This window comes from Sebastes fasciatus, chromosome 1 (genome assembly GCF_043250625.1).
Source record: "Sebastes fasciatus isolate fSebFas1 chromosome 1, fSebFas1.pri, whole genome shotgun sequence".
Taxonomy (NCBI): domain Eukaryota; kingdom Metazoa; phylum Chordata; class Actinopteri; order Perciformes; family Sebastidae; genus Sebastes; species Sebastes fasciatus.
In genome coordinates, this window is record NC_133795.1 from 36,962,240 (window position 1) to 36,980,686 (window position 18,447).

Genomic DNA, 18,447 nt, shown 5'->3' on the forward strand with positions numbered 1-18,447 from the left:
CTGACCTCGGTTATAGACCATACTATTTGAAGGTTAATGCTCTTGTGTCAGCTCTCTCCTATACAGGTGACAAACCTGTCACACCTGTCACAGAGGACGTTCCAGGACCTGACCCCGGACCCCCGGAACACCTTTGGTTGAAGGTGTTAAAGAGGAAGTGGTCGGAGCCACGTTGGACAGGCCCACACAAGGTTCTGGCCAGAACTGCAACAGCTGTGCAGCTTGCAGGAAAAGGACTCAACTGGTGGCACCTAACACAGTGCTCCAGCAGCAGGACAGGACCTGAAGCAGAGGAGGCAGCCCCACAAGGAGCCCAGGCTACGTGAAAAGAGGGTCACGTATATTTTTTATTTTTCATATACTGTATAAACTGTGACTGTGATGAGATACACATAAGGGAAAGAAGGTTACAAGGTCTTGCCTGTATTTACAGTTAAATCAGGCTAACATGGTTGTTTAGGTGGACTCATCTAGGTGGTTTTTGAAAAACATTATATATCACATTGTATTAAAACTTGTTGCTTAGAATAAATGCTAAAATAGATAAAAAGAGGAACCAGGGGTGGGGAGAATCCACCAGAGAGAAGTTTCACTTCCTTTCCCAAACCAGTATAAAATAGGACCACCCGGATAAAAGTTTTTCAGTTGCGCACAGGAAAACAAACTAGAAGCATCATGCAGTACGGCAAACTGCTAGTGGCGTTTGCTGTAGCATTTGTGTTTACCTCTCTTGTCCTCGTTCTTCTGTACAAACTTTCTTAATGTGATTTGTCATGTATTTTAAATGTTTTCATTTCATATTACTATCATAATGCAATTCATCATGTATTTTCGTGTTTTCAGTTACCATTTTAGTTATTCATGATAAAAGGAGGGAATGTGAGAGAAAATACCATGACCCTTGTGTAGAATTTGTGTACTCAGATAAATCTGAATAACCTGGGAAAGCACAGACTGTACTAGTTTAGATACATTACTTATCATCCTCGCCTCTGCACTCTGCTAAAAATAGCTAATCACAAGTAACTCTTTAACAATAGACAATGCTTTCACTCAGAAGCAGGGTGGAAGGTGTGGGCTACAAGGGGGGGAAGGCTAAACCAAGATTATAAAGAATGATGTAGTGAGGTAGCTCCCCTAATGAATATAAACTAGCTGACCAAATAGCTGCAGGTTTTGAAAACATACCTGTAATAAGTGCTCTGATCCCTATCACTCCTAACAAAAATGTTGACCGCATTAACTACATCCACTATAATGTTCTCCGTTTGACTAATCTAACCCGTGATGCAATTGCCGGACTAGCTGAACAAATGGCTCCTACGTCACTGATGGTGATCCAAAATAGAATGGCATTAGATATGCTGCTGGCAGAGAAGAAAGGCGGTGTATGCTCAATGTTCCAAGACTCATGTTGTATTTTCATCCCTAACAATACAGCGCCGGACGGGACTGTAACTAAGGCGCTAGAGGGGCTCCGGACGCTGTCTGAATCGATGCACGATGACTCAGGTATCAACAGCCCCATTAACGACTGGTTAGACCGTACCTTTGGGAAATGGAAGTCCATGGTGGTATCTCTATTCTCCTCAATCCTTGCTGTGTGTGCATGCTTAGTATTATGCGGTTGTTGCTGTATTCCATGTATTCGCCACCTCACTGAGCGTGTGATTATTTCTGCTGTGCAACGAAAGCATCCGGATGCACCTCCTTCTTATCAGATGGCCATGTTCCAAGCTGAGAGACAGGGTCTCCTGGAAATGGTGGGGGATAGTGAAGATGTTGACCCTGAAGAGGTTGTGTGATGATGCTTATAATTAATACATCTGTACGTAACATTATCTATGCTTATAATAAATATATCTGTATGTAACATTATCTGTAGGTGAACTTAGTTAAGTTCAAAAGAGGGTCTGTTGGATTTATTATGTACAAGAATGTTTACAATAACCTGACTGTTGGATTTGTTATGAATAGAGTGATTGTGAGGAAAAGGGAGGTGGCAGGTGCTGTTTTCTTTTGCAAGGTCAAGGAGAGGACGGAGCCAGAAGGAGATAACGAAGAAGAAGACATGCAGCAGAAACATCACGTGCCATAACTCATGAATATTAATATTGTGTAAACCATAAAACGCTGGATCAGGGATAGCTCGGGGTTCAGACTTCGCGAACTGACCCATGCACTGTATGTTGTCAGGGACACGTAGGTTGGATCCAGATATCTGTAAACTCTTTATTTTTACTTGTGCAACATTGATTGTTCGGAATAAATTGTATTATTATGCTTTAACCCGTCTGTTTGGAAAATCTCTTTGTCACACAAGATTAACCAGCACGTAACTGGGCCTTGACCTCTCGGAGGTAGAAGGCCAGTTCCTTCAAGATTCACACACCCCTATACAGATACAGCAACAACAGGACAGCACTCTCACTACCTCTGACAAAGAGATAATGGGCCTTTCCCATTTCCGATTTTATAAGGCTCGATTCCTCTCCTCGACTCCTCTCCTCGCTTCTTAGTCCCGCCCACGAGAGATGTGAGCGGAGGAGGCGAGGAAGAGACACGAGGAGAAAGGAAGAGAGGAAGAGAGGAAATATGTTTTGACAGATGTGAGAAGTCCTTTCCTCTGAAGCGTCACGTGAAGCGACGTCCGTTTCTGATGACAGCAGCAGCTGATCACAGCTGGATCAGCTGTCAGTCGGCTTTAACATCTGTTAATGTCTGAACTGATCTAATACTAATAAAGACACACAGTTATTATCAGTGGTAGAGCAGCAGTGTTTCCTCTGAAAAGTTAATGAGGGGAAATACCAGATCATCAAAAGAAAATTCTTTCTAATAAATGAAGAAAGTTGATTGAGGTCTGTTTGTTGTCAGGTGTTATAAAGCCCTTTCAGTAACAGACTCCTTCAGCTGCGGTGTGTGAAGCAGAGATCCTGCAGGTCCTTTCAGCTGTCACCATTCCCACGCATTTTCAGCAGGAAATGCATTTTCTAGTTAGTATTATTAGACTGCAAGTCAGCCACGTTATGATGAATAATAGTAGAGACAGGACTGTACAAAAGCCTCTTTACACGCTTTCAGATGATTGGTGTGAATGCATAGTGAAAACGTCGGGGAGCGCAAGGACACGTGCATGGGGTGTATGACTGTGAGATCGCTGTCATACACTTTTTTATATAGAGTTAATGGTTAATGGTAAATAGACTTGCATTTATATAGCACTTTTCTAGTCCTCAGAGCGCTTTACACTACATGTCAGCATTCACACACACATTCACACACTGATGGCAGAGGCTGCGAGAAGAAGCTAAATGATGAGTGAATCCCACAGATAGGTTCACGTGGTACTTCTGCAGATTCACACACCCCTATACAGATACAGCAACAACAGGACAGCACTCTCACTACTCTCACTACACTCACTTACTCTGTCCCCAGAGTTACAAGAAGCCAACAGACCAAAGGGCCTTTTCCTATCATACCACCTTCTTATGGAATGATTTCCCTTAACATCACACAGTCTGTTTCTGTCTGACTGCCTGCCTCCCCACACACACACACACACACACACACACACACACACACGCACACACACAATTTAAAACTTAAGTGCGTTCTCCCCTCCTCTGTCCAACCTTCAGGTTCTACCTGGTTCTCCTTCAGGGTCTGCAGGTGGAGGAGGTGTGTCCCCGTGTTCTGGCCTCCATCCTGCTGAACTCCACATGTCTGTTCTGCTGTGACCTGAGAGGAGTCAACCTGCTGCTCCCCTCCTTCGTCTCAGCTGTGGAGAACGTGCTGCTCGACAGGTACAAGTACTGCAAATACTACAGTAACTGTGAATACTAGAATCACTACCGTAGACACTGCTACTTTCAATACTTATACTGCAGATACTTAACTACCAATGACAGTTCTGCTGCTCTTGACCTCACAGCCTGATCCGGTCTGATGAGGCCCAGTGAGTCTCACCTGGACCAGGTTCTTGTGAGGAGCAATGTCAGATTCTGTTGTTTGTTTTTCCTAAAACATAATTTAAACAAACTGTAGTAGGCTATAGTTTTTTACAGTCAGGGGTTAGCGGGCTCCCGCCTCTGACATCACACAGGACCCCATGTCTCTCTCTAAGGATGGTGGGTTCACGTTGTCCCATGTTATTTCTTTAGGCTGAGCTGGACCCAGAACCCTGTGGGTACCAGCTCATTTCACCAGTTTTTTCACTTTTACTTTGAACTGATCTATTGAGCGCACAAATCCCTTCTCCTCCAGTTTATCTCGAATGACTTTATAAGCGTCACTTTTTTTGTGGACTTTATTTAGCATATTGCGTATGTTCCCTTCGGCCCAGATCAGAAGCAAACATCGGACTTCTGCAGAAGTCCAAGTCAGTCCTCTCCAACTCATGCTAACATGTTGTTTACCTGTGTCCATCTCAACAACTAACCGTGCAGGCCTAGTTCAATTCGTGCAATTGGGTCGAAGTATGTTCTCACTGCCATCAAACCGCACTAGGGTCTGCGTGGAAACATGGTTGTTTTGGTCCACACCAGAGCATGATTACTGCGTTCACAACTGCCCAAACAAACCGCACCAGGGTTTGAACCGCGCCAGAGTTTACAGTTTAAACGGACTAAATGTTGGCTTGTGAAAGCGACCAAAAAATACAAAATTATTAGCATCAAAAGTACAATATTTCCCTCTGAGATGAAGTGGAGTAGTAGTATAAAGTAGCAGAAAATGGAAATTGTCAAGTAAAGTATTAGTATCTTAAAATTGTACTTAAGTAAAGTACTTAGTACTTAGTTACTTCTGAAACTGCATATCTGAAACCTAAAGGAGGCGAAATTTTGAATCATCCAGCAGTAATGTCTTCATGAAGGCTGTAACCAACACCTGACGTAGTCATACAATCACTGACTCTACTCCTACAGGTACAGACAAGTGTGACTGCAGGTAAATCTCTCTCTGTCTGTGTGTGTCTCTCGCCCAGAGAGCTGTTGAGGTTCAAGAGTTTTGTGAGTCCGGTGGATTTGAGGCGAGCCTCCATCCTGGTCCTGCTGTCCCTGCTGCCCCTCCCTCTGCAGTTTGGATCTGCCCAATCAGAGGTCAGCTTCTATCCACCCTGTTAAACACCTACACACACCTGTGCAGACCTGACCTGGACCTCACAGGTGAAGTAAGAACACCCATTAATAACCACAGATACAGTAACAGTCAGCTGTGTGTGTGTGTGTGTGTGTGTGTGTGTGTGTGTGTGTGTGTTCAGGTGTTATTGGACGGGCGGTTCAGTGGTGATGATGTCACAGCAGGTAGCTTCCTGTCTCTGAAGCCCCGTCTCATCGGTGTTCTGATTGGAGCTCTGCAGACGGAGACCAACACCTCCAACACACAGCTAATACTCGGTCAGTTTCACATCCTGATCATTCATTCACTCATTGATTCATTCAGTCACTCATTCATCTCCAACACACAGATAATACTGGGTCAGTTTCACATCCTGATCATTCATTCACTCATTGATTCATTCAGTCACTCATTCACCTCCAACACACAGATAATACGGGGTCAGTCATAGATTTCTGCTTAAAGTTTAAAACCACTCCCACCGGAGGGGAAAAACAATCAGTGCCACAATATGCAACCAAGGGCTGAAACACTATAATAAATGCCTTTAGCTAGCTAAACACATTAGATTTAAGCATGTCAAAGAATTATTTTAGCACCGTACGTCTAGCAGGGGTGCAGTTGATGACTAAAATGATGGTGGATGATGATGAAGTTAGCTGTTAGCTAATGTTAGCTATGTTAGCTAAGCTACTGTAGTTAGCTAAGGCCCTTGCAAATATAATATATACTGCATATTTCTGATTTATCCAAATTCCACTATAACACAAGCAATGTTATATAGCCTAGTACATTTTATATAATGAAATCTGAAACCTGCGTTTGCTTTAGAGTTGAAAGCAATGTCGGTCACATCAACTGACCACTAGACTGACTAGACTGGCCGCTATAAGCCACAAAGGAAGCTCGAAGCTGTACTAACAGATGCAAACTGTATTACCGTGTTTTATACACACAAACTCACTGCAGGATAATCCTCCGTCCGTGGTGCCTCCCTTCGTGTGCGCCGGCAAGCTGAACAGTTTTTTGACGGCAGTGGAAATGTTGTTTTTGAAAGGCTAAATGCCAACAAATAAGAATTGAAGCAGAATATTTTGTTTAATAAAAACATGTTGTGAGTTTTGGAAATGATAACATTTATCTTTTTTCAATTAAGTTTGACTTTTTGACTTTACAACACTCGTTCTATAGCCCTAGAACGAATGCAAACTGTATTATACACACAGACTCATTGCAGGATAATGGTGCACATTTGAAACCATACCACGGTAACAATAAAAATACAGTCGGCACTGTCGTTGGTGCGCGACCATATTCCTCTGTTTAACACATTCTACCCATAATTCAGAAACCCTTTATGTTTTTTAATTCTTCTTTTTCATTTTTAAAGTTTAAGGTTATTGGCGAGTGAAAGATGCAAGTGCTACAGCCACCACTAGGCTTCAGCAATTGTGCTCTGTGTCTATCTGTAAAACATGTAGCAGTGCATTGTGGGTTTGTTACTCTGTCAGACTCTACTGTTTTCATTCTGTCAGACTCTACTGTGTAACACTCTCCGCGTTCACACAGCCTGATTGACTTCTGTTTTGTGTAGCGGCCATGTTGAACCTGGTTCAGGACTCGGCTCTGTTAGAGGCTGCAGGACAAACTCAGCAGGTGAGTCCACTCACATCTATTGACATCTACTGAAACTCGACTGACACACAATATGTCAGATCAGATGAACATCATTACATAACAGAAATCAGATTTTGAAGGTTAATGTGTATAGAAACACTTTTCAGGTTGACACTTAACCGTTTTATTCAGCCTCTTTTGAGGGAACATAAACAAAAAGAACCGTCTATATGTCATATTGTAAATTCAGATTTGTTGTTTAAATATTACACATTTTCTTAATGATCTTTACTGCACAGTGTCTTGTTGTCTTTCACTCAGTCTTGTAATGTTTGTGGTGTTCATGGAATCCCTGGACTTCAGATAATATTCATGAGGTCTTATTATTAACATATTTATGTAGATGAATATAAAAAAAAAATTAAAAAAAATACATCCACAGAGCTTTTAGAAAAGTGCTGAAGAAAAGTATGGCTTTTCATGAAAAAATAAATATTGTGATTGTGAATGAATCATTTAAAAAATGTTGGCTGGTCCAAAATTCATGTTTTGTTTATCTCCGTGGATGATATCTGACGTTCGGTTCTCATTTCTAACAAGGCTTGTGAGCCGATAGTATAACAACGTTGGTATCACGTGGTACCTCTGGGTCATCAGTTAGTGTGGAAAAAACGGATAAATGACTGAGATTGAGGGTCAGTGCCTGACAACGACTTGATTTGAAGTGAATGCAATGGAACGGGAGAGGGAGAATACGACATCTAGTGGCTGAATGTTATGAATGTTATCAATAGCACCTTTAAACTACTAAATTTGATTTAAATCCAACAATCAGCCTGCAGGTGGCGCCAACAGGACTTTACACTGTTACTCTGGGTTTCTATACCCCCACGACAATGTGGTTGGGGGTAAAAATATATATAATATAATATATAATTATAATATAATTTAATATATACCGCTCAGCGTGTTTGTCCTTCCGTCCATCTGTCCGTCCTTCCCTCCATTTGTGTGTCACACTTTCGTTTCCGGAGCAGAACTCGGAAACTATTTCACTTAGGAACCTCAAATTTGGTATGATGGTTGACAGTGTGGTCTAGTTGTGCCTTTTGGGGGTTAGAAGTCCAGGGTGCCCAAAAATTGTAAAAAATTTCCAAAAGGGCAAAACCTCTTGCTCTACTTTAGTAGGGATCAAGCAGTTAGTGGGGGTATGTTAGCCATGCTCACTTTTCCCTTGTCTTTTACTATCAGGAAAAACCGAAACACTTCATCTACTTTTGTTTTCAGGAAACTGAGTCTCAGCAAGGTGGAGCTAGTAGACCCAGATGGACCGGGGGAACCAGTGCAAATAGATGGACCAGAGGAACCGGTAGTTAACTATGCTGATTGGATTTTAGTTAAGTTTAACTGACTTTTATAACATTGATCGTCCTGTCATGGAAATCTACGTGTGTGTGTGTGTGTGTCTGTCTGTGTGTTCGTGTTTGTGCTTACGTTTCCATGGTAACCAGCCGTTCAGTCAGACGCAGCATCGATCCTGTGGGTTCAATTTGTGCGCCTGCTGACTCAGCGTCTGACGGCTCAGTGGAGGAATGACTTAGCAGTTTGTCTGTCTGCACTGGAAGTACTGGGAGGATTGGCTAAGGTGGGCGCACACACATACACATACACATACACACACACACACCATTAACTGCAAACGTTACTGTGACGTTACTCTCTCCTGTTGGCCTGCAGGTGAAGGTTAGTGTGGAGGAAAGTGAGAGGATGCGAGCGGTCACTTCAGTTTGTTGTTACATCGTGTTTCAGTGCAGTCGTCCTCCTCCGCTTCACTCCAGAGATCTGCACTCCATCATCGTTGCTGCTTTCTACTGTCTGAACGTCTGGTTAACTGAACACCCGGCGATGCTCGACCACCAGGTAACTAACCGACAGGTGACAAACTGCCAGGCAACTAACAACTAACTAACTAACCAACAGACAACTAACAGCCAACTAACTAACCAACAGGTAACAAACAGCCAGGTAACTCATCAATCAGTTACTAAAGGTATAAGAAATTCATCTGGAGGTAGGAGTTAAAGACCTCACAGACAGGGGCCTCAGCCAGACGTTCCCAGTTCACCCTAACAAGATCTGTCTGGCAGCCTCCCCCGCCATCTGATCCCACTCACCAGCACTGTAGGTGGTGATCAGTTGACAGCTCTGCTCCTCTCTTCACCCGAGTGTTCAAGACATGCGGCCGCAGATCTGATGATACAACCACAAAGACGATCAACGATCTTTTCCACCTGCTGAAGTCCACCACCAACGCCTTCGTCTTGCCAGTGTTAGGCTGCAGGTGCTTCCGCTCACACCACTCAATGAAGTCCATGAGTCCACAACGCTCCTTTTCTCAGCGTCCTTCAGCCAACAATTGCGGAGTTGTTGGATAACTTCTGCAGGTGGCAGGACTTGGAGTTGTAGCTGAAGTCCGAGGTGTAGAGGGTGAACAGAAATGGGGACAGGACTGTGGTTTGCGTGTATTAAATATACAGTTATGTTGTTTTCAGGAGTGTTTGTTGGAGATCCTGGAGATCGTAAAATTGGGGATTGCAGGCAGTAAGTCCAGACAGGAACAGGAAGTGAGGTGTAAAGAGGAGAAAGAACTGAACCCGGCCTCTCTGAGGGTGAAGGAGGCTGCAGAGGCCACGCTGAGCTGGTGAGCAAAACAAACACACATGTAAAGGTACTAGATGTTTTAAAATAAGAGCTGTTTTTCATCTCCACTACCTTAATCACTTGAGTGATCAGACCAGAGTTCACATCCGGTACTTTGGCCTGTTGGAGCCATTTTGTGTTAGTTACAAAGGATATTTTCACCATTTGCTGAATTATTGAAATAATGTTTGTGCAATTAGTTGTGTATATATCTGGTTAATATGATAATGATGATCAGCTGTGGTAGAAGGAAGTGGTGAGACTAAGTGTATTTGTGTAGAGTGGGACATCGGTACAGTCTTTGATATTTTTTGTATGTTAAAATGTGAAAATAAATGAGCTGAAATGAAGGCAGCGATATCTGTGACTGTTGCAATTTGGACATGGATTGGAAAAGAACAGGCCACTACAGGCTCTTTCTGAACCGAGACCATGATCTTTCCCTGACATAAAGCAGGTTTGAGTTGCCTTGTCTTAACCTGTAGTTGCCATGCGCAGATCAGATCAGATTCAGACATAATTCAGATTAGATTCAGACCAGATACTCTAAAACTAGTCAGGGGGGACCGATTCAGGGCTAAAGTCGGGCCAATCCTGAACAGTATCTGCACCAGTCTGATCTTTATTCATATCTCAGTGTTATGCAGGTTTCGGGGGCCTTCCCATTCCTTGGAGGCCTGCTGGATGAGGACGCTCTGATTGGCTCCACCATGAGTGATAGCAGTGTGAAGAAGTTCAGATATTTTGTGGTGGACAGCTCAGTGATCCTGGCCATGCTGGAACAACCACAGGGACCTGAACAGGGTCAGTCCTGACTCACTGATCCTGAACCAGATATAGACGGAAACACAGATGCTCATACAGCAGGAACACAATGAAACCAAAAAGCTCCCTGACCTTTCCCCTGTCATCATCAGTCCAACATTTCCACATGACAAAATCTAAATAATCTCTAAATGAACTCAAAAGTGTTTAACAGTATTTGACGACACAAACTGAGAGGCTGATGTAACTTCCTCTTGCTGCTCTTTTGTTTCTTGATGTTGCTTTTGATTCACTTTCTGTTGATCGACTAATAGATCAATCAACTAATCCTAATGTTCAAAAAATCCTAATGTGTCTAAGTGTGTGCAGCGCCATGTCCGTCGATCACAGTGCTGATCAGAGGACCGTCAGGAGGTCACACATGGACTCTACAGCTCCACCTGCAGCCCAGAGAGGGAAGAACCGACACACAGGTGACCACTCCCATCAATGACAAAAAATGACAATAAAATACATAATAATAGGCTTGAGATCAGTGTTTTATCTCTCCTGTCTGTTGATCTACTTTAGCAAACTCTGATCCCAGAACAGCGCGGTTTAGCCCAGGAGGATGCTGGGATACGATGTGGTGTCAAACATCAGCTGTTTCCTGAAAACATGGACAGAGTTGCTTCAGTTAATGCAGATCTGAGTATACCAACTCTGCACGAGACCGTTACTGAGGAGGTATGAACCTGGGTCAACCCAGATCCCCAGATCCTGCTGGATGTCATAGAACTTTCTGAAGCTACATTGAAGTCAGACAGGTGTTCTTTACCTGTCTGTCTGTAAAGAATTAGCACCTGCAAACTCCTGCTCCTCCTCCGTCAGGTGCAGCAGCAGCTGGAGTGTCTGCAAGCAGCGTTGAAGAGGCAGCGACGGGTCGAGGCTCGGCCGCAGGTGAGCGGACGATCGGTCGTCATGAAGACCTGCAGGCCGCCGCCTCCTATTACCAACTTCCAGACGGCGAGACTCTTCCTGTCCCACCTGGGCCTGCTGACACCTGAGACCCTGAAGGTACCATGGACTGGACAGAGATTGATTCATTGATTCATTTAGACCTGTCTGTTGCCTCACCCGTCTGTCTCACCTGTCTCCCTCTCACTTGTCCTCTGTAGAATCCAGGTACCAGCGGTGTCCCGGCTCAGTTGGTGTCTCCGGACTCGTCCCTTCCAGGTTTCTCTGAGGATCTGAGACGTTTGGACCAGCTGCCGTCAAGAAACTTTGACTCTGCTTTCGTGTTCTACATGAGAGCAGGACAGAGGACAGCTGCTGAGGTCAGATACACCTGTCTGTCTCACCTGTCTGTCTGTCTGTTAGCTGCTGAGGTCATTTAATATGCTTTATTGGCCTGAGTGTAACAATGACAATATCGTCAAAGCGTCAAGAAATAATGAGATTATAAAGAAAAAGGTGCAAATTAATAAAATCAAGAAAATAGCAGGAAACAATTAACCCTTGTTTGTTTCAGAGAGACTGTGGAAGTTGTTAGTGTGTGTTTGTGTTGATGTTGTTTTTGTTGCTCTCACATTTGGGTATTTCCCCAAGTAAATATGTGTGTTTCTCTACGTCTGTTAGGTGTTCAAATTCAGGATGTATTTTTATGATATTGGGAAAATGTTCATTTCTCAGAGCCTGGTATTTGGGGCATGAGGTGAGGAAATGAAGTTCTGACTCTACGTCTTGTCTGTTACACTGGGAGCAGAGCCTCTCGTTTGGCAGCCAGCTCTGTCTATGCCGACTCTTCTCTGTAGCTAGGCTGTGCTCACTGAGTCTGTACATAGTCAAAGCTTTTCTTAATTTAGGATTTTTTACTCTGGTCAAATAATTTGCTAATGTGAAGTCTCTCTTTAGATCACATTTAATAGTGTTTTAGTTGTTTCCTTCCAATACGTGACATAGTTTTATTTTTGTTGGTTGATAATTTGGTTTGGTTTGATTGGGTTGGTATTGTGGTCCTTCTGGCCTGTCTCTGTCTCTTATGGTACGTGTCCACAGTGGCGTTTTCAAACGTGAGGCACCATCTCGCTTCCATGCATTGGACGCTTGATCGGCTGCCACTAGGCACCTGATTGGACGAACGCTTTCCCTCGTGGGCTGCTGCTCCCAGCTTTCAAACCGGATCCAACATGGTGGCTCAGAATTTTTTTTCTCTTATGTTACGAAAATAGTTTAACGAAATGTGTTTATGAAAACGTACAGTATGCAAGATTAAAGCCTTGCAATTGCTGAATCTGTCTTTATTTTAGATCGACAACAGTTAGTTTAAACATTTCTCGGGAGTTCCAAAAGTGGCGAGTCTCAACAGACGCCCCTGATTTACATAAAATAGTCTAGACCTCAACTTTATGCAAATGAGGAGCAGCCACCCCACTACCAGAATACATTGCACGGCTGCTTTCATAGACAATGACTGGGAAGCGTGGAAAGTACGGATCGTGTGGACACCATCATGCCTGGTTCACACTACAGGACTTTAGCCCTGATTTTCCACTCGCCAACAGTTTTTGGAGCTCCCCGGCAAAAGCCCCAGATGGGAGGCAAATAACTGGCTTGGCGCTCGCAAATTGGGGCTTGCAAATCGGTGCTCAAGCACTTTGTGTGAACTGTTCAGGGACGCAAGCTGAGAGGCTCAATGCTGCATCGGGACACTTTCCATATATCTGGCATGGTAAATATCTGGACATGTTGGGGAGTCTGTCGGGGAGCTACAACCAATGAGAGCGCAAGACACAGGTTGAGGGGAAACCTGTGGGATGGGTCACCTGTAACTGTGTGTGCTATGTGTAGCATTTGCAACACACACCAAAGTTATTGTTGCACCTAGGATGTTGGATGTTTGCATGAATAAACATAGCGACTGATCTTCATAGGGGAAATAGTAAAGACGTGTGGAAATAGGCTATTATGTGAACACATGTGCCAATGACAACATCACTTTCTGAATGTTCTTTTCGTGACAAAACGTAGTGTGAAAACCACAACGACTTCAAGTCTCCCGATTACAAGACAGCAAGTTGTGTAGTGTGAACAGTACAGCCATCTTACCACTTTAAAAGTTGTGTAGTGTGAACTTGGCTTAACCTGTTTGTCTCTTTGTAGATCCTGAGGAACGTGGAGTCCAGCTGCAGCGTCCCGTCTCACTTCCTCGACTTCCTGTCATCTCTTGGTCAGCCGGTGGAGGCGGGGCGACGACAGGGGGGCGGGGTCAACACCAACAGTTCAGGTCAGTGCTCTGATTGGTCACTTCTCATCAACAGGACACTGTCAGAGGTCAGAGGTTACCTGAGGTCACTCTGTTCTCCTTGATCGTTGATTGATTGTTTTCTGTCTTCCAGAATTCCCTGCTGTGCTGGGTGACAGTGGAGGGGGCGTGTTTAATGGCGAGAGGTTCGTCCTGATGTACGCCAATGCTCTGACAGAGATCACCTTCATCGTCCCCTCATCATCATACAGTGAGTGTCTGATGATCTAATAATAGTCACTAAACTCTTCTGTATTGACCATATGAGGAGAGGTGGTGCCATAGAAATAGAATAGGAGTAGGACGGACATTCCCAATGTAGTAGGGTGGTTGGAACGGCTGCCATTTTTATGTGTACCGTCGCCATTGCGGCGTTGTAGCGGGCTCATTTCCGTATAGACCAAAGTGACTAATGGCCAGTTGTGGACTCACTGAGGTGTGGTTTTGCAATAACGATTCAAACGAGCAGTGGAGTAGTAAGTCATGTTACAAAGCATAGAGAGCCAGAATAAATGAGTACAATTTAACAACTTAATGCTTCAGCCACAAACTGTTGTCTCAGTGGAGGAAAGCACATTTCTATCGCCATATGAGTGACAACTTTGTTCGCCTCATTTTCTGTTACCAGTATGGCATTAAAGTATGGTGGAATTAGCAAGCTAGCTAACTAGCCTGCTGTCCGCCAGTTAGATAGCTAGAAGTTGCTAAAAGGCAACAGTGGGCTGGTGGCCAGCAGCAGCGCTGAGTCCAACGGTCCCTCCGCCTCACTCCCCGCCGCTTCGGAGAAGGACAAGCTACCAACGAGCTGCGACCACACTTTACGGCCCAAATGACGTATGTTCTTTTGTCACCATAAAAGCTAACAACTATTGCCATTTTCTTTTGTACTTGTCAGATGATCACAGAAAACAGTTCAATGTCCGTTCTACTCCTATTCTATTTCTATGGGTGGTGCCATATAAGGACACGTAGTACCATATAAGGAGAGGTGGTACCATATAAGGAAACATGTGACCATATAAGGAGAGGTGTGACCGTATATGGAAAAGTGGTATCATATAAGGAGAGGTGATACCATTTAGGAAAGGTGGTACCGCATGAGGAGAGGTGAGACCATATAAGGAGAAAATCTAAGTTATTTCCTTTTACTTTATTAAATTCTTCTTTTTGTTTTGTTTAAAGTGGCTGATTTGTCAAAGAGTCCAGACAAGGCGGAGCCTCCGACTGAGCTGCCATCCAACTTGAGTCTTTCTGAGCCAAGCCAAGACTCCGCCCCTCAACCCACAGTATGGACCTTCAAAATAAAAGCTTTTTCATGTCGTTATGACTTATCTTAACTTATTTCTGTCAGTCTCTGACCTTTCTGTTTGTCCAGAGTTCTCCAGTTGAAGACATGAAGTCTTTTCGTTTTGTGTTGTCGTCCGTCGGCTCTGAATCCAAACTCCTGATAGTCTGGGTCGAACGCTTCGAGGATATCGGTAACTAACTTTATATTAACAGTATAATAAGTAGTTATATTAGTAATTATAATAATTGAGTAGTGTTCTAACTAGTATCAGTATAACTGAGTGCACCAAGCCAGATGAGATCAGTTGTTTGGTCAGAATAAACCAGTCCAAAATAGATTGGGGAGTGACAATAAGCCGTAGTTTTCTGGAGTGATGAAGTGAGAACAGATTTGTGACTTTGTGTTTCAGAGAGTTTCCCTCTGTCCGACCTGCTGTCAGAGATGAAGGCAGAAACACCGACCAGGTGAAACATCCAAATACACTGTAACAAACTGCTTCAGTCTTATTAATGACAAAACTGTCTCTCTGTCTGTCAGTGCGTCAAATGTCCAGCTGATCTTTGTCCATCCTCTGAAAACTGGACTCTACCGGATCCATTTCCATGGAAACACCACCAGCAAGTTCAGTTTGGTTGTCCCATTGGTCAGCGGGAGTGTGGTCAGCAAGAGGTCTTTGGGTATGTCTGACTGACTGTCTGTCTGTCTGTCTGTCTGTCCCCACATAGAGGAGATCAATACCAGAGGGAAGTGGACTAGGTGGAAAATTAGTGGTGTGCTTTAACCAAAATCTTGACTTGAAAATAACTAAATAGATATTGGATTGTGACAAGTTGTAAGAGGTGGCAAATAGACCCCCCAAATTTGGAGGGAGCAAAAAGGTATGGTCACTAGAGGTATGGAAGACCAGAATGGAAGTAAAACCTTCATTGCTTCATTTGGGCCCAGACCTTTAAAGGAATACTTCAACCCCAAAATGATTATTAAATCCACCAAAGCCGAAGGCCTAGGAAGGAGGTTATGTTTTCACCGGCGTTTGGGTTTGTTTGTTTGTTGGTTTGTTTGTTTGTTTGTTTGTTTGTTGGTAGGTTTGTTGGTTTATCCGTTTGGAGGATAACTCCAAAAGTCCACGGTGGATTTGACACCAGCACATATGGGCCTGACGGTGAAGGGCAGTCATTGCAGGCTTCCTGGTAGCCTTACGAGAATACACTGTTTACCATTGGCAGAGCATTTTGGCAAATTTTTCTTGGGCGCTACCCACATAATCAGCTGTGCTGCTCATCCCACAAATGCATGATCCTTACAAGTTGGACATCATTGTGAAGGTCAATAAACAGGCTTTCCAACGATGTAAAATACAATGCCAATTAGCATTGTAACAACGGAGAAATAATCGACCAAACACAAGTTTCCGAACTTTTTTTTCCCAGTTTATATGAAATCATCCATTTGCAAACTCTCACACAACTTGTGCAGTATAATCAAAGTCTCATTTATCCAGTCTTAAACTCACTACTCCCCCAAGCACATGCATCTTTGCTAAAACCTTACTATTTAAAGCACTTCTGCATAAACAATACTCGCAGGGACGTGTAGCACGCGTGTGCAAACGTGAGATTGTTTGTGCGTTTTTGGCAAAAATGCATTTGGGAAGTAGTGAGCATGCGACTAGATAAATGAGACTTGGATTATACTGCACGAATTGTGTGAGAGATTGTAAACGGATGTTTTGATTTAGTTTTGCTGATGTTAAACGCGGCCCCCACACTTTTCTCCGTTATTTGATTCTTCGTTCACCGTGGAGGCAAGCAACAAAAACAAAGTTTTCTCCATGAATTCAAGGTAACGCGGGGTGCACGTAATTAATATACAAAAGACCATTTTGGGGGTGAGGTTCTCTTTAACTGTGTGAACGACATCTACAGTCATTGAATAGATGGATGACATAAAGTCGATCTACATACTAAATCTCGGAGGGATGACGATGGCACCAACTATCCTGCTGTTCACTGCACCATAATGCTATCTTGTGAAGGTCAGCTGTACTTATCCTCCTACAGATGAAGATAATCTGGATTATTAAGTAATACATATAAATGAAAGTAATAACCGTCCGTCTTTTATCTCCTCGATAGTCTGGAGGTTTAGTTGGTTATTGTTTAAAGTAGTCAGTTTAGTCTTGTCTTCATCGTGGGACAAAAACCTTTAACGAATGTATTTTCATGAATGAAACACTATTGAAACAGACCTTGTTTCTTTCTCTGTCTCCAGGTTTCCTGGTTAGAGAGACGGTGATCAACTGTTGCCATCGGCGACGGTTAGAGAGTGACTCTGCCCTTCCATCCCATGTCAGAAGGAAGCACATGATCAATGACATCATCCTTCGCTACCGCAGCCGCCGCTCTGAACCCGCCTTTTACTCCGCCCTGTTCCAGGACCCCTGACCTTTAACCTCTCTGACTGACCCCTGACCTTTAACCTCTCTGACTGACCCCTGACCTTTTATCTCTCCGACCGGCCCCCCTGACCTTTAATCTCTCTGACTGACCCCTGACCTTTAACCTATCTGACTGACCCCTGACCTTTAATCTCTCCGACCGGCCCCCCTGACCTTTAATCTCTCTGACTGACCCCCCGACCTTTGACCTTTCTGACCAACCCCCCATAACCTCTACCTACTGTACACCATAGACTGTATATAAAGATGGACGACATGACAGCTACCCAAAATTAAGCCAAAACATCTTGATTGCCAATCATAAGCTGCGGCCGTGCTCGGCTTGTGATTGGGACGGTCAATTGTGTTGGCGCGACCTGGATATCGCGGCTCCAGCTCCCCGATCACAACTGCACAGACTCTGGCTCCAAATGATGTCAAAAGCGTGAGATGGCTGCTCCCATATCCGAGATATTTGGGCTTCATTTTACAATGGAAGGAAGTGGAGACTTGTCGTCCATCTATCTATACAGTCTATGCTGTACACCAACCACCAGCTCCACTGTTACCATGGCAACCTGATGTTTTATTTACCAATCACAGATTTAAAAATGTGCTTGTGTGTTTGTGTAGTTGTAAACCAGCCAATGAGAATCAACAGTTACTGCTGTCACAGGTTTTGAGTGAAGACAGGTGTTACTGAGTGATGATGTCACCTGAGTGAAGACAGAGGCCTGGGTTGCGTTCGAATAGTCCTTTTTGCTTAGGAAGGTTCCTAACTGAGTGAAATGACCCGGAAGTACCTCAGTAGCAGCCGTGATAAGAGCCGTTCGAATTCACCAAATGTTAAGGAAAGGAGCTTCAATGCTTCCTTTATTATCTCCTTTAGCATAGGATACACTGGACCATCCTTTACCAAAGGAAACGAGAGAATAACATCCCACAATTCCTTGCGGCCGTAGCATTTAAAGCGATGCACCATTTGGCCGTTCATAATAACAAACTATATGCTTATCTTGCATATTATTTTCATACCCTCATACACTAATTGGGATTCATGTTGAATATGAGTGGACGGTGACAACCATTTAGTTTTACTTTATTTTTAATTAATTATTTATTTCGAACATGTAACAAATACCTCAGTAAAAAACAAAACAAGAATAACTAATAAAATGAACAGTAAACAACCAATTAACAAATAATCAACATAAATACATATTACGAATATTT

General features: G+C 43.6%; 1 protein-coding gene across 1 annotated transcript; it reads left to right on the forward strand.

Moving 5' to 3' along the window:
• The first annotated feature begins 1,496 nt into the window (after nucleotides 1-1,496).
• On the forward strand, nucleotides 1,497-17,938 carry LOC141777793 (ral GTPase-activating protein subunit beta-like). The gene is made up of 21 exons (XM_074652355.1): nucleotides 1,497-1,537; nucleotides 3,645-3,809; nucleotides 4,991-5,105; nucleotides 5,267-5,402; nucleotides 6,719-6,780; nucleotides 8,029-8,110; nucleotides 8,253-8,386; nucleotides 8,479-8,661; nucleotides 9,294-9,442; nucleotides 10,079-10,245; nucleotides 10,567-10,679; nucleotides 10,777-10,932; nucleotides 11,077-11,262; nucleotides 11,364-11,522; nucleotides 13,348-13,471; nucleotides 13,584-13,700; nucleotides 14,672-14,775; nucleotides 14,865-14,967; nucleotides 15,187-15,241; nucleotides 15,315-15,454; nucleotides 17,049-17,938. The coding sequence occupies exons 1-21, from the start codon at nucleotides 1,497-1,499 to the stop codon at nucleotides 17,219-17,221; spliced, it is 2,664 nt and encodes an 887-aa protein (XP_074508456.1). The 3' UTR covers nucleotides 17,222-17,938.
• The last annotated feature ends 509 nt before the right edge of the window (nucleotides 17,939-18,447 follow it).

What these genes read in the sequence shown, in the direction of transcription:
- LOC141777793 (XM_074652355.1), top strand. Translation starts at nt 1,497, where the DNA reads ATGCACGATGACTCAGGTATCAACAGCCCCATTAACGACTG. An exon ending in TGACACCTGAGACCCTGAAG is followed by an intron (nt 11,263 to 11,363) that starts GTACCATGGACT and finishes TGTCCTCTGTAG; the next exon opens with AATCCAGGTACCAGCGGTGT. An exon ending in AAGGCAGAAACACCGACCAG is followed by an intron (nt 15,242 to 15,314) that starts GTGAAACATCCA and finishes TCTGTCTGTCAG; the next exon opens with TGCGTCAAATGTCCAGCTGA.